Source organism: Zeugodacus cucurbitae, chromosome 4, assembly GCF_028554725.1.
Source record: "Zeugodacus cucurbitae isolate PBARC_wt_2022May chromosome 4, idZeuCucr1.2, whole genome shotgun sequence".
NCBI classification, from domain to species: Eukaryota; Metazoa; Arthropoda; class Insecta; order Diptera; family Tephritidae; genus Zeugodacus; species Zeugodacus cucurbitae.
Window position 1 is genome coordinate 14,384,033 of NC_071669.1, and position 27,961 is coordinate 14,411,993.

A 27,961-nucleotide genomic window follows, 5' to 3' on the forward strand; every position below is an offset into this window, starting at 1 on the left:
ATTTCTTCGGAAATGTTGTCTTCCAAAGCTGGAATAGTTGCTGGCTTATTTCTGTAGACTTTAGACTTGACGTAGCCCCACAAAAAATAGTCTAAAGGCGTTAAATCGCATGATCTTGGTGGCCAACTTACGGGTCCATTTCTTGAGATGAATTGTTCTCCGAAGTTTTCCCTCAAAATGGCCATAGAATCGCGAGCTGTGTGGCATGTAGCGCCATCTTGTTGAAACCACATGTCAACCAAGTTCAGTTCTTCCATTTTTGGCAACAAAAAGTTTGTTAGCATCGAACGATAGCGATCGCCATTCACCGTAACGTTGCGTCCAACAGCATCTTTGAAAAAATACGGTCCAATGATTCCACCAGCGTACAAACCACACCAAACAGTGCATTTTTCGGGATGCATGGGCAGTTCTTGAACGGCTTCTGGTTGCTCTTCACCCCAAATGCGGCAATTTTGCTTATTTACGTAGCCATTCAACCAGAAATGAGCCTCATCGCTGAACAAAATTTGTCGATAAAAAAGCGGATTTTCTGCCAACTTTTCTAGGGCCCATTCACTGAAAATTCGACGTTGTGGCAGATCGTTCGGCTTCAGTTCTTGCACGAGCTGTATTTTATACGGTTTTACACCAAGATCTTTGCGTAAAATCTTCCATGTGGTCGAATAACACAAACCCAATTGCTGCGAACGGCGACGAATCGACATTTCACGGTCTTCAGCCACACTCTCAGAAACAGACGCAATATTCTCTTCTGTACGCACTGTACGCATTCGTGTGGTTGGTTTAATGTCCAATAAAGTAAACTGAGTGCGAAACTTGGTCACAATCGCATTAATTGTTTGCTCACTTGGTCGATTATGTAGACCATAAATCGGACGTAAAGCGCGAAACACATTTCGAACCGAACACTGATTTTGGTAATAAAATTCAATGATTTGCAAGCGTTGCTCGTTAGTAAGTCTATTCATGATGAAATGTCAAAGCATACTGAGCATCTTTCTCTTTGACACCATGTCTGAAATCCCACGTGATCTGTCAAATACTAATGCATGAAAATCCTAACCTCAAAAAAATCACCCGTTATTTAAAAGCTATCAGTTCTCTCAAGAACTTCCATTTTACGGATAACATAGAGATCCTAACCAATACTGCCAACAAAAGTAAAATATGTTATTCAAAGTTTCATAGTATTTTAAATACTTACCAATTGAAGAACCAAATAAAAAAAAAACCTTCACTATTTTCTTACATTTATTATAATATTTATATATTTCGAATATATTTTGGACAAATTCCTTACGTTCTATACCTTAATAGTTCTTGGTTCATACAATTTTTTAATTTGTTATTTTTTTTTTTTACAATTTTATAAAGGCCAAAAATTCATTTAATTCGCTTAAAATCTGTTTTTATCATCAAATATGTACGTAAATGCATTTTTTTATTATTAAAATAAATTCTTTTTCTTCAATGCTGTTTGATGTCAATAAATTCCGTATTCTGCTACATAATGTTTTTATTATAATCTTCTTATTGTTATCTTATTAACATTTATCAAATTCGTCGGAGTTTTTTTTCAGCAAATTTTTCAGTTAGAAATTTGGTAGTGAATTAAGACGTACTGGAGTTGAAGGTTATATAGACAGATTTTAATTTGAGAAGTTAGTAGGTGGATTTTGGGTTTTAAATATTATTTTTATATTATATTATATCTTAATTTTTATTTTTTCCTGTTTAATTTATTTTCTCTTCATTTAAAAAATATACATACATATATACATACATATATTTCCAATTTATTTAACTCATATAACATGGTTATTTATTTTATTTCTTGTGTACGTTTAAAATATTAAGTATCCCACATTCTAGTTTGAACTAGTAAGATTTTGCAGAATTTTAGTTTGTAATTAAGTCATGATTTTTAGAATTCAGTAACATTTTACAATTTTTGAAAAATATTTTATTCAGTCTTTATTAAATATAAGGATTATGAAAATAAATTTTGCAGAATTTTATTCAATAATCTTTAGCGGACTGACAACTGCTGCTCTGTTTAGGTTACATTTTTTTTTTTTGAAATTTGTGCCCAAAAAGTACTAACATATTTTTTCAAAAACGTAACTTCATCAAGAATACTTTGGAATTATTCTTTTATAATTATGTTGCCTACATTTAGGATGTTAACAAATTATTAGTCATATCTGAATTGAGCCCTCATGTGCAGGCAACTGTTTTAGAGCTGTGTACTGTGTCTTGTCTAGCTTTAGGATTATAATTAAAAATAGTTAGGTCAAGTTATAAAAAATTTACTTACATTTAATCTATGTGCCTGTATTTGATCAGTAAACTTTGTTTTGCTTCTACTATACTTTTATATTATGTTCTCTTACATTTGATAAGTAAACATCTTAAATATAGGTAGAAAAATCATATTTTCCTTGATAAAACCCGCTCAAGAATTATTAAATAATTTATAATCTCATGCCGGCAGTAAGATACTATAATTTTCTCACAACAAAATTATTTCAGAAATTTCTTTAGTACACAAAACATAATACTAAATAAATGCATACATATATTTCTGATTTTGAAGCATACCATTAGGCATATACTTTTTATATCTATTTGTTAAAAAAAATGATTTTTGAAGAAAATATATTTTTGTGTTAAATAGTAAAAAGAAGAACGAGTATTAAATACTACACTTATATTCTTACATTTATTTCTTCATTAAATTTCACTTTCAACATTAAATTTTGTATAAAACGCCTAAAAGTGTATGCCTACAGTCGCCATCTACAAATCTGTCTGCAACACCTTGCTGCCGACATCCTCGCGCTCCGCAAGCGCACAGATCGGACGTTCATGGTCAAGCACCAGTATCATCTCTTCACCCTCAAGTGTTGAGGCGCGCATCATTGTACGTCCATTTGGTTGCAACGTCGCGTTGGCAACAGCAGTGCCCTCTGTGGACGCCGTTGCAGTTGCCAACAGCATAGCTGAAGCCTTTTCGCCCGCCGCTGGCGCCACAGTCGTCGAAGAAGTCGTAACCGAGGAATTATTATTCGCGCTGGTTGTTGCTATAAAGTGCGGTTCATTTTCTTTGGCGTTTAGTAGACGTTTCTGACGCCGCTTGCCGCTGCTCTGTTTCGCCAACAAACTCGGTTCGGCCTGCAGCTGAGCATTAACTTCATTCTTAGTCATACAAGTGAAAGCTTTGTAAAAGCTCTTACGAAAGTTGTCACTGAGAAAAGCATAAAGTATCGGATTGACAGCAGAGTTGGAGTAGACGAGACAGAACAGTAGTAGGAAAATTAGTATTTCTAGACGTGAAAGTTGACTTTGCATGGGATTCGAGTTGATGAGCGCCACCTGTGATACCCAGTAAGGCAGCCAGCAGCAAATGTAAACAGTGATAACGGTGAGCACAAGACGCGTCACCTTGCGATGCGAACGTTTCTTCTCTTTTGATTTGTGCTTCGAGCCCACGGCATGCAGTTTGCGTATGACCAAATAGTAGAAGCATAAAATGAAGCAGAGCGGCGTGGCAAAGCCGAGAAAGAATGTGTAAAGCGTGAAAGTAGTGGCCGAATGCTTCTTATACGTTTCAGGCCATTCTATATTACATGAAAGATTCACGCCATCCTCTTGACTGACAGTGCTCGCATAGAGTATGACCGGCAGCATGAGCACTGCTGAGGTGAGCCACGCCACGGCTGATACGATCTTGGCGATGCGTTGTGTGCGGTACTTTGTCGAGGCGATCGGATGACAAACAGCGAGGTAACGATCGGCAGACATGATGAGCAGAAAGATCGAAGAAGTGAACTGCGTAATCGAGGTGCTCACCATATAAGCTTTACACATGTAATCGCCGAAGCGCCAGCTACAAATACGCATTGTATATAGCAGGAATGGTATACCGATGAGAAAGCACTCGTCGGCGATCGCCAAGTTGAGTATGTAGATATTCGTTACCGTCTGCATCTTCGAAAAGCGCAATACGACATAAATGACGAGCGTATTACCAAAGATGCCGACGAGACAAACGAGCGAGTACAGTATGAGCGTGGCCAGATCGGCGAGTGAATTGCGATACGCCATGCAGTGTTCATAGAAAGTGCGTCGCCGCTGTGTATTTCGACCGTTCATCGATCCGGACGTAAGTGTCTTATTGTTTGCTGTTGACGTGTTCGTTGTATTACTCATATTACGTGGCGTTATCGCGCGTCTATCGGTCCACATTTGCTGCGCGCTCAGCTGCTGACTCGGCGTAACGCTGTCTGTTACTGTGGTGCTCACCACACGCGTCCCTGTACTGCTGGCAGGCCAAATTGTCGTCAACGCTTCCGCTGTGTTGCGCTCAATCTTTTCACCACCTTCAGCTGTCATGCGCGCCGTTGCCTCACCTGCTGTTTGCATGCAATTAAATAGCAACAATGCGCTGCCAAAGATGATCAGTGTCATGCCATTCGTGCGTCTTGCTAGCCGTTGTCGCCACATTTTTGTGGTATTGAATTTCGGTTAAGGGTTTTGTGCTTGACTGATTTGCTGCTGTTGGACAGCTGACAGCTGTCAGTTGAGTTTTAATGCTTTTACGCTTCAATAATGTATGCTTTATTGTTGGTTATTAAAAGCTTCACTTTAAGTTCTTTGTTCGTGTAAGTGATTTTTACATTTCCTTGTAGGTTAGCTGTGTAAACGTTGACAGTCAATGAAGCGTTTGTGTGCTCACCTGCAAGTGAAATATTGAAAATTGAAAATTTATACAATAAAGTCAACACTTGCATTGGTTAATGTAGCATAACTTTAGGCTTAGATAAGATAATATATTTATACTATTATCACTTAGTGCTACAATAGCAGTAAAACAAAGAAAATTCAATCTTTAACACTACTATGTCTTTTCTCTTTTCAGTTTATTATCAATCAATTTTACCTTTAAGGAATTTGCTTCAGCAAGATAAATGTATACGATTTGTCACCTAAAATTATGCCTAACTATTTCAAGGAACGGTTTCAAGCGTTAGTAATTAAGATTGTCGCCTAAAGGTATGCTAAGGTAAGGTATGCATACGTGATTTTTCTAAAGAAGTATGCTTGATATAGTATTTGGGAGAAGAGTGTGGAAAGATAGCAATTTTAAGTGTCAAAAAGAAGAGAGCTACTGGCTTTAAAGCGGTTCCATATAGAATAATAAATCTTTCAATAATCCATCGATTGGTGCATATATAAGGAGCTGTGACCCTAAAGATATGCTTCGTTTTTTTTCTTGCCAGGGAATCTCTTTTTGTACTAATATAATAGTTAAGCCTTAGTGTGAAAATAGCTAATAAGCTAAGCAGCAGATATTTTTCATGTTCATATGAGCTGGATATTGTTATGTGAATATATTTGTTGTGTGACACAATTCATTTCCGCAGTCTTCTGAGGGTATTCTTATAGTTTTTGTTAATAGAACGTCGAGTAACTGAAGAGAATCAATCAATCTTAATGCAGCTTCAACGTTATTGCTTATTTGACCTTTTTAATATTTTCGAGGTTCTTATCCTATTCCTCAAAAAGTCCCTGAGGTCACTTGCCGTAATAAATCACTGATTCTAATCTTTGTTTATTATTAAATCTTGTTGGAATATTTGCAAATACCTTAAATAGGCAATGATCTATGGTTCCCGAAATGAGGGCATACCAAGCTGACCAGTATCTATGTAGTTCGTACAAAAAAATCTTAAAGAACGGTGGTAATTGAAGGATATCAATATTTCCAAAAATGTTAGGCATAATACCTGGAATATCTCTTGTAGGGACTTAGGTATTTATTACGGTTTCGGTATAAGAAATTTAGCTAAAACTCTATGTGATTTTCAAAGAAAAAGAAAAGTATTATTGAAATATTTTATTGGGGCGAAGACGATACATACCTTAAGGAAAATATTTTGGTTTTGATCTCACCTCTTCGTTATGTCACTGCAACGATTACAACAACAAGGCATGTATTCGAAGATCATTATTTCTGCAGCCATTGTTATCATTCATTAGCAGAAGAACTGGCGAAATTTCAAATTTTGAAACCAAAAGCTGCGCTCCCAAATGTATGCTACCCCTAGCATGTCAGAATAATCTTTAACTAAAGATTCACAGACATGCATTTAAATATTCATTTAGTAACAAAAATTTAAAATATTTCATTGTAAACTATTCACTCGCCAATTAAGTAGCTTCAATAACTACCAAATAATGTCACTTGTGGTAAGCAGAAGGGTTAAGTTATGCATATTTCTGATTTAAACCACACCAGGAAGTGCCACTTAAATTTATATAATTTCACTTGGTTATGAATTTCGCATGAAAAACTGAAACAGACGTCTGTGTACAGATATAACGAAATTATAATAACTGTTATACAAATATATATACATATTGTTGAATGGAAAATTCCAATGAATTTATGGCAACACTTTGTCGACTTACGTTTGAGCTGTGTGTCTGCAAAAGTATTTACGCAGAAGCATAAATTTATATTCATTTATTTGCGTAAATGAAAATCTCTCAATTTGTGGATATGAATAAGTAAATACATGCATAAGTGCATTAAGGTAGCAGCGCCTGAGAGTATACTACAGGTATTCATATAAGTATATTTTAGGCGTAAATAAAATGTGGCAGTGAATGTAATTTCAGTGATATGAACTATAAAACACTATAACACATACATTTACATATTTATTTTTAAATGTATTTGTATAGTCTATGCAAAATTTCGCTGGAAAACAGTGCTGATTTGTTTTTCACATATTTCAAACTTTACATTGCATACACACAGGCGCATATGAAATTCGAAGCAATTTATTTAATTAAAATGCCTACTACAGCATATTCCACTTAACTCTATTAACATTTACGCCTGTATGTTTGCTTGACAGAAGCAACAAAACATTATTCACTTTCAGCGGCGACATGAATCGATTTGCTGGAAATTATTTTCAAACTGATTTATATGGAAAACGTATTAAGAGTATAGAGAATGGTTGTAGAGAGGTAACTGCTGCGAAAATCAGTTTAAGCGTTAGCCGTTTGCGCCTCAGTTCATGCGCATTTTAATCTGCAAATGCATACATTTAGGCGCCTAAGCAATTTTTAATACTTTTATTCAGGCGTTTGACGCCATAAAATAGTGTTAGACTTTATGTTTGGCAATACACGTCTTTTGCAATTCATTACTGGCGCTTCATTCGTCAGCTAGTTGAGCGTGTCACATGTGCGCCTAAAAGCACACAAACGCGCTGATGTATGCAAAAGCCAAAGCAACCTTGTCAGATACATAAGTTCAACAATTTACTGGTATTAGTTGTAGTCGACCCCTACTTGATGATTTAATTTGCTTCAAATACATTTCTGTAGTGTGTGTGAGGTCACAAACAGTTCGTTAAACTTTGTGGAACGGATTTTATATATACATATGTATGTATCTAATACAAACAAATCGCTTTAAAGTGTTTGCTTATTATTTGCACACTTCACTGTGCGTGCGTGCGTGTGTTTGCCAATTGGCGCCGGAGTCTGTGCCAGTGACACGCATTTTCGTATCAATTTACCCGAATAAATTTACCCGCTCAACGTGAGCTTTTGTGCTTAAAAGGCGCACTCTCAAGCAAATGCAAACATATAAATGTGCGCACTCATACTGGTGCGTGTTTAAATACACGAGATACATACATATGTATATACAATTGTGTTTGTGTATAAATTTTAAATATTCTTGACGCTAACATGGCAAACATTCGGGAAATGTTTTGCGTTAAAAATCACTCCATTTATTATTGCATTCTGAAACTATTCTTTTAACATTGGACCAAAATATAATAAATACTATGTTATCAAAAACCAAATGTTGAAATGAAGGTAAATTAGACTAAATAAGATTTAAAAAATATCCAAATGCAAACCAGAAAATATCCGGGCCTGTAAACATACGGTAGTTCACAGTACTCAAAATGAATCCATCAATAAAGCATTTTTTCAAAGCCCTAGACAAGCCCACTAATCCCAACAAAGCAAAGGGTCGGAAGATTTCCATATTTTGCAGGAAGTTTACATGAGAAGTATATAGTAAACTGTCCCGCATGTTAACCAAATTTTTATAGATTCTTTAATCATATATGTATATTGTTCGTGTCCAATCCTGGTAAGAAGCTCAAATTAACCCAAAAATTCTTAGAAGAGATCTGAAATGAAATCACGCTTTCAATGACCACTAAAGGTCGCACAATTACCTCGTTTATGCTTTAATTACCGCTTGAAAGACAAAGTAGACATTATCTATCAACGATGATCCGGGAACTTCAGATCTATGGTTTCCTTGGTTTTATAAAACCTACTTTGTACACTGACGGAATTTTACCAGAGCCATTACAACACAAACTCTTCAGTACCCAATTACACCACCATTTTCTTAAAAGTTAGTCTGATTACGGGGTGCTCAGTTTTATTAGAATTTCTGACAAATGACATACTTTATAAATCCTACACTCTATTTCCGAAAGGATAATTATGTAACATGATATATGAAGAAGTCTACAAAAATTCCAGAAAGTATCTTAAAGTGAAATCTTAAAATGTATACAATCTATAATATTATCACCTGAAAACGTGCTTAATTTCTTCAATGAAAATCCTGAGGTGTTAGTTATTAAGATTTTCGCCTAAAGGTATGCTACATCTATGATATATATCGATAGTTTTTTGAAGACTGCAGATTGGCGATGGAAATTAAGAATGCGTTCATGTTCGTGACTGTTTTCACTATATTTGGCATAGGGAAAGGAAAATTATTAACATCTTTTTGGTACCCGTGCTTCCCGTTGTAGTTTTGTCGTTTCTCATACAGTAGAAAAAACTGTCTGAAAGTGTCAAGAACTAGTGATAACTTCTTTAGTTATACGAAGATTATAAAATAATCAAATCAATGCTAAGCTTACTTTCCGAGTTCAGTTTTAGTATCATCAATATTCATAAAAAATTTACAGGACTTTGATTATAAACTAAAATGACATATATGGAAATAAGTATATATATGAATGAGTAGGACCCTTGAGTAAGCTAATACTACTAAACTAAACTAAATTCAATAGAATGAATCTATAACATGGGTCGAGATCAGGTAGTCAAATCTACCTTTCGCCATTTTGTCTTTTGAATACTATACATCTTTGAAAGGTCTTGACATAACCTACAAAACGACGATATGCATGATTAGTCTGGATATTGCGTTCAACAGCTATAGACGTGTAAACTCAGTTCAGTTCACTAAAGCCGAAATTCGCGCTATTTTAAAGTTTTCCTTCGTTAAAGGCAATCCGCTAGAGAAACGTGCCGTGAGATTAATGGTGTTTCGGGGGATGGTACTCTATCACTTCGAACTGCAGTGGAATGGTTTCGACGATTCAGAGCGGGTGAATACGACACCATGGATAAGCCAGCCGGCGGAAGTCCTGTAACAACGAATACGGATCAAATCATGGAAAACATCACATTAGTCACCAAACCATTTTAAACCATCTTCAGAAGACTGGATACACAAAAAATCTTCCAATCAACGCCTGCGATATGCTGCTGAAACGGAAAGAACTCGACCCATTATTGAAGCGGATGGTGACTGGTGACGAGAAATGGATCACATACGACAATATCAAGCGAAAACGGTAAATCGTCACAAACAGTGGGCAAGCCGGGATTGACGGCCAGGAAGGTTTTGTTGTGTGTTTGGTGGGATTAGAAGGGAATCATCCACTATGAGCTGCTCCCATATAGTCTGACGCTTAATTCTACCATCTACTGCGAACAACTGGACCGCTTGAAGCAGGCGATCGACCAAAAGCGTCCGGAATTGGCCAACAGGAAGGTTGTAGTCAGACGCCAGACCACACACTTCGTTGATGACTCGTCAGAAGCTACGGGAGCTAGGATGGGAGGTTTTATCGCATCCACCATATAGCCCGGACATAGTGATTACCACCTGTTCTTGTCCATGGCGAACGCCCTTGGTTGTGTAAAGTTGAACTCAAAAGAGGCTTGTGAAAAGTGACTGTCCGAGTTCTTCGCAAGTAAGGAGGGGGACTTCCTCGAAGGTGTATTATTGAAGTTGTCGTCTAGATGGAAACAGATTATCGAACGAAACGGCGCATATTTGAACTATATTCGGTAACTGTAACACTTATTGAATAAAGAGAAGCATTGAATAAATAGAAAAAAAGCGGAAGGGAGATTTTGCCAACCTAATATCAGTAAAATTGTACACAACCTCGATACCAAAGTATATAACTAATCCACATATCTCTGAGAAAAAATATGTAGGAAAATAAAAGACCGCTTTCTTTTGTTCTAGAAAATTGTAGTCTAGTCTCTCAGAAGAACATACTGGTATCGAGCCTTAATTCAACCACTTTCCAACTACTCACACATGATCGAAATCTTCTACTGGAATTTCCCTCACTCACATATTCCTATGCACACGCCGCACTCAATCACTATTTGCGTGAATAGCCAAAATGCAAATAACTCACAGTGCGCTCCCAAATGTATGCCACACACCACATACACGTGCACACGACAATGCAAACACAGCAGCAAACACACACAAGCGTAATACAATATATTTGCCTTCTTCACTTTCTCGCCGCCTGCTCACCCGTTGTGCATTTCCAAGCGAATTATAACGTTTTTGTTACCATGAGTGCTTCTGTGCGTGTGTGACACTGGGAAATGAGTTGCTACTTTCTGCTGGCATTTCGGTTGACTTCACTTCCGTTGCTCTACTTGAATTTTAAAGTGTTGCCACGTGCACAACGCGCTCACAAGCATATGCTACTACTACTGAGATGCTACTTAGCAAGATAACAACAAATATATTAGTCTGTTTGTTGTTGTGTAAATAAGTTGATTTTATTATTAAATGGCGTTCAATTGAATTTCGGGTATTGTAAGCTAGTTGAGAGAAATTGACACGAGGTTGGTAGGTGGTGAATGGGGTTAGCAGTGTGGAGTGAAATAAGATCTGCTGTGATTACTTTGGCGATATTAAATTATTTCCAACGTAGTGAGTAGACTGGGGATTTGTGGGTTGTAGTTGTTAAGCGTATAAATGTTGATTGTATTTGTATACTCTAGTCGACTGTTAAACCTGAATATATCCACAATTAAATTAAAGCGGTAGGTGTTTCAAATGAACTGACTGAAACTACAGTTGTGATTTTATTTGTGTTCTATTGTTGCTAACAGAGACGAAAGTGGTTACCTGATAACATAAGAAACATGAACAAAAAAGTAGCAAGAGAGAAACTGTTGAAAAACCAGACCCACATTTTTTTATTGTCTAGTTAAATGTATTCATTTGGTTCCATCATTCTCACTTTATGATATAAAACACTCGATCGAAAAGGAGACAGAAATGAGAAAAACAATAGAAACACCGATGGGTGACTTTTTCCACTTCTAAAATAAATTGAGACACCAATGCTGGTCTATCACTTTCTTTGTCACGTGATTAAAATAGTAGGAGATGAGAGACAGCAATCTCTATCTCTATCTCTATCTCTATTTGTATCTCTATCTCTATCTCTATCTCTATCTCTATCTCTATCTCTATCTCTATCTCTATCTCTATCTCTATCTCTATCTCTATCTCTATCTCTATCTCTATCTCTATCTCAATCTCTATCTCTCTATCTCTATCTCTATCTCTATCTCTATCTCTATCTCTATCTCTATCTCTATCTCTATCTCTATCTCTATCTCTATCTCTATCTCTATCTCTATCTCTATCTCTATCTCTATCTCTATCTCTATCTCTATCTCTATCTCTATCTCTATCTCTATCTCTATCTCTATCTCTATCTCTATCTCTATCTCTATCTCTATCTCTATCTCTATCTCTATCTCTATCCCTATCTCTATCTCTATCTCTATCTCTATCTCCATCTCTATCTCTATCTCTATTTGTATCTCTATCTCTATCTCTATCTCTATCTCTATCTCTATCTCTATCTCTATCTCTATCTCTATCTCTATCTCTATCTCTATCTCTATCTCTATCTCTATCTCTATCTCTATCTCTATCTCTATCTCTATCTCTATCTCTATCTCTATCTCTATCTCTATCTCTATCTCTATCTCTATCTCTATCTCTATCTCTATCTCTATCTCTATCTCTATCTCTATCTCTATCTCTATCTCTATCTCTATCTCTATCTCTATTTATATCTCTATCTCTGTCTCGTCTCTGTCTCTATATCTATGTCTATCTAGATCTAGAACCTCCGACCCAATTATACATATATTATATAGACTTTTTATCAATAGCAAATTCCCTAAATTTCTGCAAGATTGCAGCATCAACACAAATTAACAGTTAGCAACTAACTCAATTACAGTTAAAATTTGTTGTTATTGCAACTGCCACAGGCGTTCAGCATTTCCTGCAGCACTTTGCTCTGCATGCAATTTATATCATTGCCATGAGTGAGATTTGTTATTTATATGTGCCATTTAAGCTTTAACGAGATGTCTTCTTAACAACAACTACACAGTTTGTTGTTGTTAATTTTTGTCACTTTCCCTTCAACGCTATTGTTTTGCGCACTAAACGCCAATTGCTTTCAATTGCTAGACACAAGCACTTTCAATTGATAACGAAATTTATACAATTTAACCGTACTAAATTGCAGCAGCTAACGGCAGTGGCAGATTCCGGAAATCAAAGTGACGTCGAAAAAATACTCTAACGGTATGTTGCAATGCGGTACTTGCGAATTGGCATTAAGTTGGCAATTTGTTGGAATGTTCGGCGTTAAATGGCTAATGAAAATCGTATTTTGCAGCTGCAACAGCGGTTGTTGCTGTTGCTGCGGTTGTTGTTGTATGACTCACGTAACCGCAATGGTGACAAAACTGCAGCAACCAATATGCAAACAATCCGAACAATCGAAATTCTAATTCGAATCGATGTTTGTGGTGTGTTTGTGTGAGTGGCAATTTTTGCAACGTGCAACACGGCGTCACGACGACATGTAAGTGCCAATCAAGTGGCAACTGAGCGGCGATAAAAATAATAAAATGTCATTACAACAGCAAAAACAACAATAAAAATGTTTTTACAACAACAACAACAAATCAATGAAATGTTATTACGACAACAAAAACAAAAATGAAACAAAAACAATAAAAATCAAAAAATGTCATAACAACAAAAAATATTAAAATTTAACAACAATGAATAGAAACAACAATGAAAAAAGAATATAATTACATTACAACAACAAAAAAATGTAACAACAACAATAAAAAAATGAAATGTCATTACAACAACAACAAAAATAATAATAAAACTCCAACAACAACCGCAAAACATGGATTGTGCTCCCAATATCTAACAACAACAGCATGAATATTTGCAAAAATATATATTTTTTTTACCGTTAGGAACTTCGAAATCAAATCCCATCAATATTGCAATATTATTTTTGTTGCAACAGCTGATGTTTTTGTGTGCTTGGGTGCGCTATGTTTTGTGTTCGGTTGAGTGTTGTGGCAAATGGCAGGCAAGCAAATAAACAAATCGAATTGCAAGTGATTGCCATTGAAATGGCAACGTTGAAAGCCGTACAAATGGCTAATTAAATGCAATACAACAAAAACATGGTTGAAGAGGGAGCAAACTGCGCAAATGTGGCAGGTTGTTTTGGCGGAACATTTCGCGGAAACCACAACTAATCGTGGGATAATGAATTTCCAGGGGAAATTTGAAATTAGATGACGTCAAAATGAACAAAAATAATTCTTACAAAATGAGTTGGGGATTTTAATTACAAGAGGATTGTTTTACAATTCTCAAGTGGTTTACTGGGTAATGCTGAGAGGCGTGACACAGACACTTTAAAAACGTTTAAGGTCAAAAATTATGAGTTGTGAAATGGATGAAATAACGAAAAGATACCTTGAGGCTACAGTAATAAATCTCTTTGGATTCAGCCATTACTGTTGATCATCTTCTGAAGTTAAGCTTGTTTCCAAAGAGAGCCGGAAAGTCAACCACTCAGCATAAAAGAGGTCTCTTAAAGTAGGAAAAATTCCTTTCACAAGCATTTTAAACAATATAAATGGTTTTTCAAAAGAGACGCTACAAAAGTAGACCGATAGGGATAGCAAACGACGCCAATTTTTCGCCGCTCTTTTGACATTTCTCTTCAGTAAGGTTTGCCATTTTATCATGGAATCATCGATCCAACAACAAGTCGAAATGATTAAATTTTGCTACTAAAATTCGGAGTCAGTGGCCTCAACATTAAGAGCGCTACGCCCAATTTATGACGACCATAATCGACCTGCCAGATCAACAATTGAGCGTCTAGTGGAAAAATTTGAGTCCACAGGCACAGCTCTCGTGACAGTGAGATAAAGAAGTGCCCGTTGTGTCGGAAATATTGCTGCCGCTAGCGCATCAATTCAGGAACACAGCAGTCTCTTACACGTCGGTCATTCTCTGCGTTGGTCATATCTGTGACGTCGTTGTGGCGAATTTTGCGAAAAGATCTTGGCCTACATTCATGAACAAGCAAAATATGCGTTATTGGTCCCCGCCGTTTTGTTGTTCTTTAAGCGGGTAATTGCTATTCGAGTTTCTTCATAATCGGGTAATCTATTCCATCGTCATCGATTGGGGAATCGGGTTCGCCATCTCCTGGTGTTGTACTCTCACTGCCATTCAGCAGGTCGGAGAAGTGTTTCCTCCATAATCCCAGTACATCCTGGACATCCGTTACCAGATTACCTCCTCGGTCCCTACATGATAATGCTCCGGTCTTGAAAACTTCTGTAAATCGTCTCATCTTTTCATAAAATTTTCGAGCGTTACACATGTTGGCCAGCTTTTCAAGCTTTTCATACTCAAGCATTTCGGCCTTTCTTTTTACGTCTGCAAATCTATCGATATCTATCCCACCCCGATCGTGTTGTGGTCAATCGCAACGTTGCGAGGTAGGCGAATTTTCCGACTGTTGTGCCAAAGACACCTTCTTTACGCACCCTATAGTTAAAATAGCCTGGCACGGTTTTGATATCGTGGCGGGGGCAGCGCTCATAGGTGTGTTCTAGGCGCTCATGGAGAGTATCTTAGATCACATCGTCCTTCTCTTCCGTTGAGGCGTGGGCGCAAATCAGCGATATGTTTAAGAATTTCGCGTTGATGCGGATTGTGGATAGACGTTAATCCACTGGGGTAAATTCCAGGAATCGGCGACGGAGTCTCTCTCCCACCACAAATCCAACACCAAATCTTCTTCTTCCGTCCTTGACCCGTCCATCGCACTTCTTGGATGGCGGTGATGTCAGCCTTTAGTTGTATGAGGACATCAACCAGCTGGGTAGAGGCACCTTCCCAATTAAGGGTCCGAACATTCCAGGTGCATACCCTCAAATCGTACTCCTTAAAACGTTTGCAGGGGTCGTCATCAAAAGTGGGGTTTCTCATCCGAGGTTCTGTTTGGTCTTTCCCAAACCCTACGTACAACCGCAGAAGCAGGCTTCGCCTTCTTACTTTAGCTCGCCTTCAAACGGTTGTCTGTTGGCTACCGAGAGGAAACTTGGTCTAAAACCGGAAGTCTTGAGCTGTTTCAGTCATATGCAAAAGAATCGTTCCTGGCCACTCTCAAGTGAATGGCAATCAGAAACTTTCCTCTCTTGCGAGAACTTCTACATATGACCCCATCCCCCGATGGTGATGTGTAATTTAATAGAAATCTAAGAAAAATTTCGTTCCATTCAGTAACACCCAATCCTATTAATCTTTTGGTGCGAATGAATTCCATTTGACGGAATTGATCTATTCTTCAATTGAATTACAGCTTTTCATTACGATTGCTCAAATGAGAGTTTAACCCTAAGAAACTCTCATTTGAAGAGTATAACTGCCAACACATGGTATCTCACTCGTGCACTTACGATAGAGTGAGAAAGAATTGAGATGAGAATAAGAAGGCTGAGCTTTTATAAAGTACTTAGTCCATCCATAATATGTAGTATATGTTACATGTTACTGACTAAAAACGTATTTGGAGTTTAAATTGAATTAAAAAATTTTTTTCTTACCCAAAAACCTTGCCATTAGTGTATGCACTTAAAAAATCGCAATACGTCAATAATCTCATCGAGTCAAGTGCATATGACAGCAGCCTTAATTTATGGAAGTTGTGAAAATTTTACTTAATGCTATATGCTATATGCTATATTAAGATGTTCACAACAAGTTCTTTAACACTCAATGAGGAAAAAAGTGCAAAATTTGTGTTTTTTTTTTATTTTAAAGTCATCTCCCTCGTAAAACTCATTAAGAAATTAAAGTGAATTGTAACTGAAATGCATAAATATTTACATAATAAATCACTTCCGCGGAGTGATGGACAGAAGACGGCTGAAGTGTATGAGCAAGTTTGTCGGTAAACAACATGTGTATTTACTTGTACTTCGGATGTTTTGTTGTTGCTGTTGATTGTTTGGACCATTAGCGCCGCCAATTGATGCCAATGAAAACAAACGAATCCATTAGCCAAGTGGCGGCTGATTTTGTAAAGCGAAAAAAATGTTCATTCTCGAAATGAACGAAAAAATGCAGCCATGAGTTGAAGTAAGCAAGACAAAAAAAGAAGGAGAATGCTCTCGTGAAAAAAAGAAAACCAAACTCGAAAAAGTAAACAAAACCAAAAAAAGCGTTAAAAGATTGGCAGGCACAGTAAATAGCAACAGTCGCAAATTGCTAATACGCGCTGTGTTGTTGTACTTGCTTGAAACAACAAGTAGTCAATCAATTGTAAGAACTTAGAAAGAATTGCTAAAACACCAGAAAACAGTAACAGCAAGAACAACACGCCAACTGGGTATCAACAAATATCAACAAAGCGTGATTGCTGTTCTACCAACAACAACTGTGATAGAACCGACTGGGTTGTCGTCGACCAAAGCAATTGATTTTGATTGGATTCCGTTGAAGCTGGCTGAGAAAAGTGGTGTTCGTGCTGTCTGTTGAAATATGTTCATTTTCAATTTGTTCTGTGAAAATGTTTGCCGAAACTGAAAACTTGCATTTGAGTGCTTAACAAATTCGATGGTCTTTTAGTGGCCGTCTTCTGATTGCATTGTTTCTTCTTGACAAATTGCCTCAAGTACAAAGAAAAGAGTAAAAAAAGGAAATATTGCGGATTGAAACCATATTTTTGTTAAAGTAATGAGCTTAGAGGACTTTTGACTGCAGAGTAACCTCATTTTATATTTTACTCGTAAATGAAAGCTTGTTACTTTCTCAAGGTTCTCAAGCTTATCGATTGCTATCTACTCAGGTGGTTGCTGTTAAATTAGTAAGGCCTTTATAAGACAATTTCTGTTTTAATTTATGAGAGTCCTAAGTAATAACCGAGCTAATTAAGAAGGCCAAATAACAAAGCACCTATATTATAAAATATATATAAACTTTATGAGAATTAGAAATCATTGTATGCCCATGAATGAAAAATGTGCTTAATATTTATTGGACAGACAGTTTCACTCAAGAAACTTCTTATTGCTTACGACTTCCTATTATTAACGATTACTACACATTCTAATTACCATTTAAAGGTCGACCGTTCTAATATGCACTGAAAAATTATATAAATTTCGTTCTGAGCAAACTGCTAAACCTAACCTCTTTTAACTGTAGCAAAGTTATTAACTGTACTCTGTTCTCTCACACGAGTGTTAGGCGCAAACTTGGCTGGTGTACAAATGAAAATTAATGGCCGCACACAATTCGGTAGACTTGGGAAATGTATACGAATTAGCGGCTGAAAAGTTTTGCCAAGTTTAAATTAAATGTTTCGGTATATAATTAAACAGACAGTGACTAAGTATGTGGCAGTGGTTTTAGATTTTAGATTAATATATTGGTAAAAAATTTCAATAATTTTATGAAGAATTTGTCCATCACTGCATTAAGTAATTCAATAAGTAAGTTCAGAAATTTTAATCCCAACTTTTGCCATTTCCTTGAAATTATCTATATATTTTTCCTCTCAGTAAATTGTAAGACTCAATTCTTCCGTCTAAATTTATTTATCAAAGCTCGGTAGCGTTACTAAAGAATTTATTTGCTATATTCTTGATTAAATATTATGATACCAATTTAGTACAGATTTAAGCTTAAAACTATTTAAATACTATTATACTTTTCCCGTCGATCCTAAAGGTAGGCAACATTTATTAATAAAATTATATTTCTCTTTATAATTTCTCAATCTTTTAATTCATAGCTCAACATCTACTAATATAAACCTTTGTATTATTAGCCGCCACTCCTAAAAGTAGGCACCTCAAAATTGTTTCCTTCCTCAAGTTACTTAGCCTGAAAATTGATAATTCAAACATACATTTAGGATATTTGATTGAAATTGCCAAATGATAAAATTAAATTGAAAGATTAAAATAAAGCCAAATAAGTGTATTTGAATTTCATATCAATGCCTAACTGTGTGTTTTAGCTACTTTAATTTAAAATTGCAAATTCGAAATTCCAATTTGCCACATTTTTCCAACGAATAGAAATTCATTGATACATTTCATGTGATGATAACCTTCAATAAACCGATTAATTGCCAGTTCAGTAGCTAAACTAATCAATGTAAATAAAATTTGACGAAAATCGTTTTCTCTGCCTGCAGTTTTTATGGCTTTACAGGGTTTTGTGTGTGTGTGTTGGTTAATTTTTCTATACTACAAATGTAGGGTTCTTTGAATATCTATCATTTAAGCGGATGTGTGTGCGTAGATTTATTTCAAAGCTGGTGGTTTTGTATTAAATTCACAAATAATAATGGATTTTGCATGTACGTGTTCATGCCAGATTTTGTAGCCCTTAACCTATACTATATTTTTGATATTTTATAAATTTTTGGAAATATATTTTGATTCTCAAATAAAGAAATTAATATCACAAATAAAAATATTAAAATAGTAATACTTTTTAAGAAGAAATTCACCAAAAAGGCAAAGTAAATCGGATTTAAAACCGAAATGAAAATATTCATTCGAGCAAAAGAGTCAACGAACAATGCAACTGAGTACTACAAAAATTTAATCTTCAACAGTGAAAAGCCAAAAGTGCTTCAATTGCAGAATGAATGAGAAGATTTTAATGGAAATTGCGTAGGCATTCAAAGCAAAAGCAAAGTAAGACTATGAGAATACTACTAAGCAGTGAAGAGGAATTAGTGAGTATAAATGTGAGATTGAATGAAAATATACCGGGTGTGTCAACTTTTTGCTTATTAGACATGAAATAAAGATCACAAAAAAATAAATTTTAAAAAGAAAAATATGAAACATTTGAAAAATTCTTTTCGAATTTTATTTTTTTCTTTTTTTCTGATTTATTTAGGAAAACAAATTATTAATGAAGCCAAAGTAAAATACCATTATTTTTGAATAATCTCGGAAGGTATAGTGTTGAAGAATAACACCAGTAAAAAAAGTCGAAGGGTCCAATCTGTCGACTTAGTTCGTCCTCAAATGTCAAGAAATATCCACCAATATAGACTATTATTGAGAGTTTCATTTTATTTGAAAAATATGTTTCAATGATGGTTTGGTGCAAACAGTGTCCAGTTTAGGTTCGGAAATATCAATTCCATGGACTATGGACGAATTCTCTGTCTTTAAAATACATAAAGATTACTTAGTAAACCCCCGAGGAATAGAAACTAGACCTAGAACTTTTTTTTTAAACTGAATCGGTACCTTTTCGGAGCGTTATTTCGGTGTCAAGTGTAGATTAGAATTTTGCTGTATAAAGGTTTCAAAAGCTACTCTAAATCTCGGAACCCGTTAATTGGTTTAGAATATGCCCCACCCTGTACATACAAAAGAAGCATAAAATAATTTCTGCAAGTCACAATTCAGTTATATTTATGTAGACCAGCTAGAATGACATTAAAAATGATAAATCCCCAAGCAAAAGAGATGGCAAGCCTGTGGTTGATTTTAAAATCCACTCAAGCGGCGTACCAAAACATACATACACATTTCTACACATAGTAAAATCAGCAGATAGTATGAAAAATATGTTTATTCCACAATATTTTGCTGGCTCATGCCGTTGGCTGTATACGAAACGACTAGCACAAGAGCTTGACAGCCTGTTGTGTTTAGCTTTAATTTTATTTAGCTTTTACACATTATCGCCTGCCTTTATGTGCGCCTACCACAAGAAACAAACACAACGCACATACAAAGCGAGTCTTAGTGCGAGAAGATAGCAGTTAAGCGTCGGAAAATAAGATAAATTATCTAGGCTGTCTATTGGTGTGTGTTTGGCAGACGATCATAGCAAGCCACAAAAGCCGACGGAAGAAACAAAAACAAAAAAAAAAAACTGAAAAACAAAGAGAGCAGAAAATTGTGTTTTTGTCGCTTGCTATGAAAACAGCTAACAAATTTAATAAACTGTAACTGTTTATAGGATTAGTGCATACTTTTATGCGCCACACAAACATACAAAAGGTAGTATAGTTGTAGCGCCGGCTAGTGAATGAGTAAATAAAAATAGCGGAGCGAGAGATAATACATTTATCTCTTTAAAGCAGCGTCTCAGTAAGTCAACGGAAATGGGCGTATAAAAAAATAATTTTCAAATAAGTGCTCTAATTAAATATTAAAGCAGTTTTGCGGTTGTTAGCATAAGCTGATAAGCGCAAAAGTTTTACAAAGCTTTTTTAAATTGCGGCTAACTATATGAGATTTTAATTCTATTTATTCACATCATGTGAACATGTTTGAAAAGATTAAAACTTTTATAAATAGTGCAAATTTGCATTTGATAAAATTTGCATCCTAAAGGTATGCTAAAAAGTTTAAAATTGAGTTTTCTGTCCATGGACATTATTCAGACTTTATTTTTATATATTGTTGTATTGAAGATGGACATACACAATTGGCGACTTTAAGAGGAATGTTTCCAGTATTCAGTTGGTGAATGGTTAAAGGAAAGGATGGTTACAGAATTTCAAAATTACGTTAAGTGATTTCTTTAAATTAGTCATAGCAGTGGATACAGACCATAAACGCTCTATTACCTGAAGGGTATTTTGATCTAAGAAATTTTCAAATGATCTGCTCGGATGAGAGGACGCACCCTGTTTTCATACGATAGTTTTTAAATAACATCGCTAAGTTTATAAGTACTAATCATTTCTCTGAACTCCTTCTAAACTAAAGAGCTTTGTCTCTTTAAATATTATCGACAGTTTCCTCCTTTTATAAGAAATACTTTCCAAACAGTTGAGGACGAGTCCGAAGAAACTATAATCTTATCCAGGAACTATATTTCTTAATCAAAGTCCACATCACTTGCAATAGCTATACGCTAGATAGATGAGGGCGAGTCTGAAGAAATATAACCTTATACAGGAAGTATATTTCTTAGTCAAAGTCCACATATCTTGCGATAACTATACTCCAGACAGATGAGGCCGAGTTCTCATGTGTGTCAGCTACTTTGTACTTTTGCTAGAACCTTATCCACGAAGTATATTACTTAATAAGAGTCCACATCTATTGCGATACAGATGAGAGCGAGTTCTCGCTTGAGTCAGCAAATTTTTACTTTTTCGCAGAGTAAGTGGATGCCCATGGAACTCTCATTTATTCACCTCTTCAGTTTTTTTGCATTAAACGGGTTTCTTTAGCATATTCTTCTTCTTCCTCTTCTTGACTGTCATAGATACCGCTTACGCAGTTATAGCCGAGTCCAGAACAGCGCGCCACGCATCTATCCTTTTGGCAGTTTGGCGCCAATTGGTAAATGTCCTTCTCCACCGGTCCTTCCATCGGAGTGGAGGCCTCCCTCTTCCTCGGTTTCCACCAGCGGATACTGCATCGAACACTTTCAGAGCTGGATCACTTTAGTCCATTCGATCAACATGACGTAGCCAGCGCAGTCGCTGTCGTTTTATTCGCTGGATTATGTCTAAGTCGTCGAACAACACATACAGTTCACCATCCATTTTTTATTTGCCGTTGGCAATGTTTAAGGGACCATAAATGTTCCGCAAAACCTTTCTCTCGAAAACTCTTAGTGCTGTCTGTCCTGTCCTGTCTCACCAGATGTTGACATCATCCACGCTTCTGCACCATAAAGTAGGACGGGAATGATGAGGGACTTGTAGAGTTTAGTTTTTGTTCGTCGATAGAGGACTTTACTTTTCAATTGCCTACTCAGTCCATAGTAGCACCTGTTGGCAAGAGTGATACTGCGTTGAATTTCAATGCTGAAATTATTATCGGTGTTGATGCTGGTGCCCAGGTATACGAAATTATCTACAACTTCACAGTTATGACTGTCAACAGTGATGTGGGAACCAAAATGCGAATGCGCTGACTGTTTGTTTGATGACAGGAGATATTTTGTGTTGTCCTCGTTCACCGCAATTTAGCATATTAGTTTAAAATTAATCGCTAACTGAGTAATAATTCTGCTCATCGATGAGGTTTTTTTTTTAATTTCTCGTTCAATCCTACTATAGTACTTATAATCCGAAGGCCTTTCTTTGAAATTATGAAACTTAATCTTTATTTGGAAGTTTGTTTAGAACTATAATACCCATTCCAATGGGTGATCGCTTCTAAATTTTTTACCTAATTTTTTTAATTCTAGCCCTAAAAGTAGGCAACATATCTCGAGATTCTAATTTTAGACACTGCTAGAAGTAGGCCTCGATTAATTAATTTTTAAATTCTTGTTAACAATATCATTTCGATGATTATTAAAGACCTAAAATGTATTTCCCTAGAAAATGCATAGTATGTCAGTGGTAATTAACTTAAAAAATAAACAAATTTTATATGTTCTTCGTTGGGGAAAATGGAAGATGAGATGACAGGTATCAAAAATAATAAGAAAAGTGAGCGCATTACTCTCAAAATTAAAAAAAAAATTATTTTCTAACAATTTTATGTTTTAATGGAAGAAATTATGATTATTTGACAGTTCTTACAGGGTCTTCAATATTTAGCAAATAAAATTAGCAAAGTGATTTATAACTTTTTTCCAGTTCGAAAGGTTATAAATTATGCTGGTAACAAATGATTGTAGGAGGAGGAGAGCTAGTTATTTTTATACACGCCATCATTTTCGATATTCTCCCCACTAAAAGCATCAGCTGAATGACGTACAAACTACTTAAAATATTAAAAAAGAGCAGAAACTTCTTAATACCCAACTAATAGCTCATCTGCTACATTTACTAGATTGTTGTGAGCATGAAAGCGCTTGAGTATAATATTTTATGGCAACGCGAGAACATTGAATGTTTATGCCTACGCACTTCAGCTACATTGCGTTGTTGGTTATATTTTGCGCACATAATTCATTTTGCTCGCCGCCTTATGTCGATTACAAAATATTAAAGTTATAAATATTTTAATATGAAAATTTGAAAGCAGGTCATGTCTGTGCATTTACCAAACACCAGAGGCGGAGAAAAAGAAACAGAATTGTGTGGGAAAAAAACTTCCGAAAAACTTTTCGCAGTGTTTGGTGAAAGCTGCCAATGAACAAGCACTAGCATATTAAAGCAAGAAAATGACTGGAAAAGCAGATATCAAAAAAGATATATATTTTCTTCTGCATGAGTAGCGCTAGGCGGCTTAAAGGCCGCCAATGAAGCGAAGCAGTCGAACAAAAGCGAGAACAGCAATTGAAGGAAGGAAAAGGCAAAAAGTCAAGTAGACGCAGACAAATTTATGGTTGAACCAAGTTGAAGACATTGGCTTTGGCAACGAGCGGTGTGGAACGGCAGACAGCAGACGGTAGACATTGTGGCATGCCGCATGCCGTAAAGAGAGCACGTGAGTAAAATACAATGAAGAGTAATGTAATTCATGGAATGTTCGTATGCGTAGAGCAAGTAAGAGGCTATAAAGTCAAGATATATAGTTTTTGTAATCTAAACAGAGGTAAACACAAGTACTTTAACCAACTAGTTGTAGTTACCACCTTTTGAGATACACTCTAGAAAAGCATATGTGCCACTCCAGACATGCGTTTGTAATGTCTGAACTACATATATTAAATTTTTGTTGCACTACATTCATCCCAACACTCCCAAAACAGCTGTCAGTCATAAAGCATAGTTGACTTTTAGGCGTAAGGGCGTCTACTAAACTTAAAGTTCATTCAATGCGTCGCAACAATACTATCAGTGGCAACAACAGCATCGCCACACGTTGCTCTCTGTCACAGGAAGTCATTGATTGCTCTATATGCGCAAAGTTTTAATTTATACCCTCCACAACTTTCAGGGCTGTTGAACTCGTTGAGCCAGCAATCTTTCGCCTAACTACAACTTATGAGAACTTAAGAAAAAGAAGAAAAATCAACAACAATGTCACGCACAGCCTTGCTCCCAACAAGGTCGCTGCTTAGTTGTTGCTTTTATGTTGACTGTTTGCCTTCAAATGCTTTGCCGCCTACTCTACTCTCTCTCTCTCTCTCTTTACGCTCTTCTCTCACTTCATATTTGCTGCCTTTACTTTGACATCTCCATTCAGCTTTCGCTTATGTCTTCATTAACATTCGCTTTTACAATTTATTCTTGCGCCTACAACATTTCCTTCCTTTTTAACTTAAAGCTACGTTGATGTCCTTCACTACTCACTCGCTTAAATTCTCAGCTGACTTCCTGTCACGTTGGTGGTTTCGGTTCGTTTTGTTGCATGTTGTTATTGTTGCTTGTTTTTGTTTGCTGTTGGTGTCGTTTTCAATTATCTTTGTGTTTATTCTCATTAGTATGTGTGTTGTTGTTGGTTTTCGTTATAAATAAGATTTCTTTGTGGCGCTTTACTTGAACGAACAGCCTAAGGTATTCCCTAAAGAATTCGAATATTTAAGTAGTAATGCCGGAGGAAGGACATCTGTTTGAGGAGAAAGTGAATACTAGATTCTAGACTAGTTGGAGATTTCGATATTTGTCTTGAGAAGCCGTACAACTTGTCGGAATTCGGATCATTAGAAGGGACCTAAGAACCGATTCACAATCAGTATTATCAATTGATCTTAAGAGATCCAAACTCTCCAGTCAATAATTTTTGACTTCAATCTCCAATATTAGGATATCGAGTTTGACCGGCCGTAACCTTTTGGGCCATACATTGATCAGAGAACTATGTAAAATGTGCATAACAGACTTTTGTAGATTTTGTCATTCGAGACAATCTAACGAGATATCTGATCCGGTTTCCCTCAACTGAGAGAGTTACCGAGGAAACGTTATGGGGAGAGAGAGAGGTAGAGATAGACAGAGAGCAGATATCTGATCCGGTTTCCCTCCACTGAGAGAGTTACAGAGGAAACATTATGGGGAGAGAGAAAGGTAGAGGTCGTTTAATGGATCGATACAAATAAAAGTGAGCACTATGAGCTCAGTCTTTCAGCCCATTGTAAGACTGGGTATAAGTATATATAGGCAAGGAATAAAGTGGGAGAATACCATGAGCTTAACTGAACTGAAAGAGAACTCAGTAACTTCAAATTGTGCAACTCAACAAATCATTTAGAGATATTTTTCAAAATTGAGGAGGCATTTTAAACTTTGTTATGAGAGAGAGTCATGGATTTTGTACAACGGATGATATTAATTATACTCATTAATTCATTAATACTTCGTTCAATATCAAACGGGTTATTACGTTTAGAATCTTCTACAGTTTTATTTTCTACCTCGTTGCTCAACTATTTGTACCTGATTGCGTGCAACATCAGTTCATATATCATGCTACATGATTAAGCATCTCCAATTCGCGGCCTTTAATCACCATCAGTGACCTTAAATAATAAATAACCGTTATTTATTGTTACTTACAACTCCGCCTAGCCTCTACGAGTTGCCTCATCTTGCGCATTGTGCAATATTGTTAATGAGTTACAATTAGGAGCAGAGCATTTGGTTACATATAAAATTGATTATTTGCCATTAGTTTGCCATGTGCTTGCTATTTACGAGTACATAATTAGATAGAAACTTTTCTTGTGCGTACCATGGTCAGCTGCGTTCAATCCATCTTGGTACCTTTTTGCATTTCTCTAAGTTAACTTATGGCATTATCAATTTGTTTGGTTAATAATGCTGGTAGGTGTTAAAGGTTGTGGCTGAACAAAGGTCAGATAAAAGTATAAGTAAGTAGTAGAGAAACAAATGGAGTGAGAAAGTGTTGAAAATAGTTAAAATATACTTTTATAGGCTCTTTTGTGGTGGAGAAAGTGGAAATTCACAACGTCAATGTAAGACTTAAAAAGAAAGATGTGGCTGAATTCGTGTACAATCGAGGATATCAGCATACAGTTCTTAAGTAGTCGGGTTATGTGGTCTTCGAAGAGATTTGGTTTGTAACCATCTCAATTTTTTTGTCTAAGAGAGCTTCGTCTTCGTTTCTTTTTAGAGAGAGTATAGAGATTCAAATAATGCTTACCAAAAAAAGTTTGAGATGATTTTCAGATCTTTTGGAGGATATCTTTCGAAATAAAATATATTTATTTACATTTATTGAAATAATAAAGGACTTGTGGGTCGAAGTGTTATTAAAGCTCAGTGAGAGCACACACCATCATAGGATTACAGTTTTTTGTGAGACTATTCCCCTCTAACTCCCCTTTTAGGAAAATGTTTTTAGGATGGCTTTAAGGTGAAAAATATATACCAGAGTAGCTAGGGATGTTGGCGTTGGAAGACTTGGGTATGACTATGATTAAATATCATTACTATTTTGGTATTCGAAGTGCATTCTTGATCTATTTCGATTTCTATTAAGCTGCATATTAGCTTATCTATCAGTTCATATAGGAAGATGAGGAAAACCATATCGAATTTGGTCTGGATTTTTAATTATTTCAAGAACTCTTATTCCTTATAGATATTCTTCTACTCTAACGATGAAACGAAACATCTTAGACTACATAGAGATTGGAAAGGATTAAGAAATACGCCTCAGGAGAGAGATATATATATATAGAGGGAGAAATGTAAATAGAGAGAAAATGAGATAGAGAGAGGCATAAATATAGAGAGAAAGAGATATAGATCAAGATATCTTATTCCGAAAGTATCATGTATTTTCCACTCATAGAGATTGGAAAAGAGTAAAAAATATGCCTCCTGAGAGAGATATTTAGAGAAGGAGAAATGTATTATATTATTAATATATAGAGAGAAAATAAGATAGAGAGAGATATAAATATAGAGAGAAAGAGATAGGTGTAAGTTATCTAGAAATTTGAGTGTCATATGGCGCAAAACTCTAACACTCTACTTTTATGAGATTTTATGTATAAAATAAGCAATTATTACAAGCCAGAAGATTGCATTCACCTATAACATCAGACTTACTTGGCTTCATTGTAGATTGACCGCTCACCACTCTGGTCTCCCTTGCGGTTACAGAAGGTGACAGACTGTTGTTGTAATCTGTTACTGTATTCCTTCGAGTAACCGTAGTTGCAATTAGTCGTCGGCCAACTGATAAACTTTGTAACAAAACAGAACTAATGGATAACTAGCTGTACTGTCGACAAGAGAAATATGAGCGGAAGTGAAAGTTGGTGGCAAAAAAAAAAAAAATTAATGAAAAGAAAAGTGTAATGTATATAAAAGAATAATAAATAACATAGTTTCTGCAAGTATACAGTATCGCAAAAACTTGGTGACAACAATGTTAATTGCTCGCCTTCGACACTGAGCTGCGGCAGACTAATCATTTACATACTAACTTATTTGTTTACATTGGTAACTGTGAACAGTAATCACATACCAACAATGCAACATGTCGGTTGCGGTGTTATTGTTATTGTTATCATAATACCATTTGTGGTGTGACCATGACGACGAAG

The 27,961-nt window shown here is 35.9% G+C and overlaps 2 protein-coding genes across 6 annotated transcripts in view; one reads left to right on the forward strand and one right to left on the reverse strand.

Annotated features, from left to right (window-relative positions):
• LOC105215215 (somatostatin receptor type 5-like) overlaps nucleotides 1–27,961 on the forward strand; it is a 343,708-nt gene that overhangs the window by 66,846 nt on the left and 248,901 nt on the right. The window lies entirely within an intron of this gene.
• Nucleotides 1,295–27,961, reverse strand: part of LOC105215272 (somatostatin receptor type 2) — a 38,115-nt gene continuing 11,448 nt past the window's right edge. For both annotated transcript variants that reach the window (XM_029042243.2, XM_011189099.3), the window contains exon 2: nucleotides 1,295–4,741. In XM_029042243.2, coding sequence (XP_028898076.2) covers nucleotides 2,803–4,509 — 1,707 coding nt within the window. In that variant the 5' untranslated portion in view covers nucleotides 4,510–4,741 and the 3' untranslated portion in view covers nucleotides 1,295–2,802. The remainder of the gene's footprint in view (nucleotides 4,742–27,961) is intronic.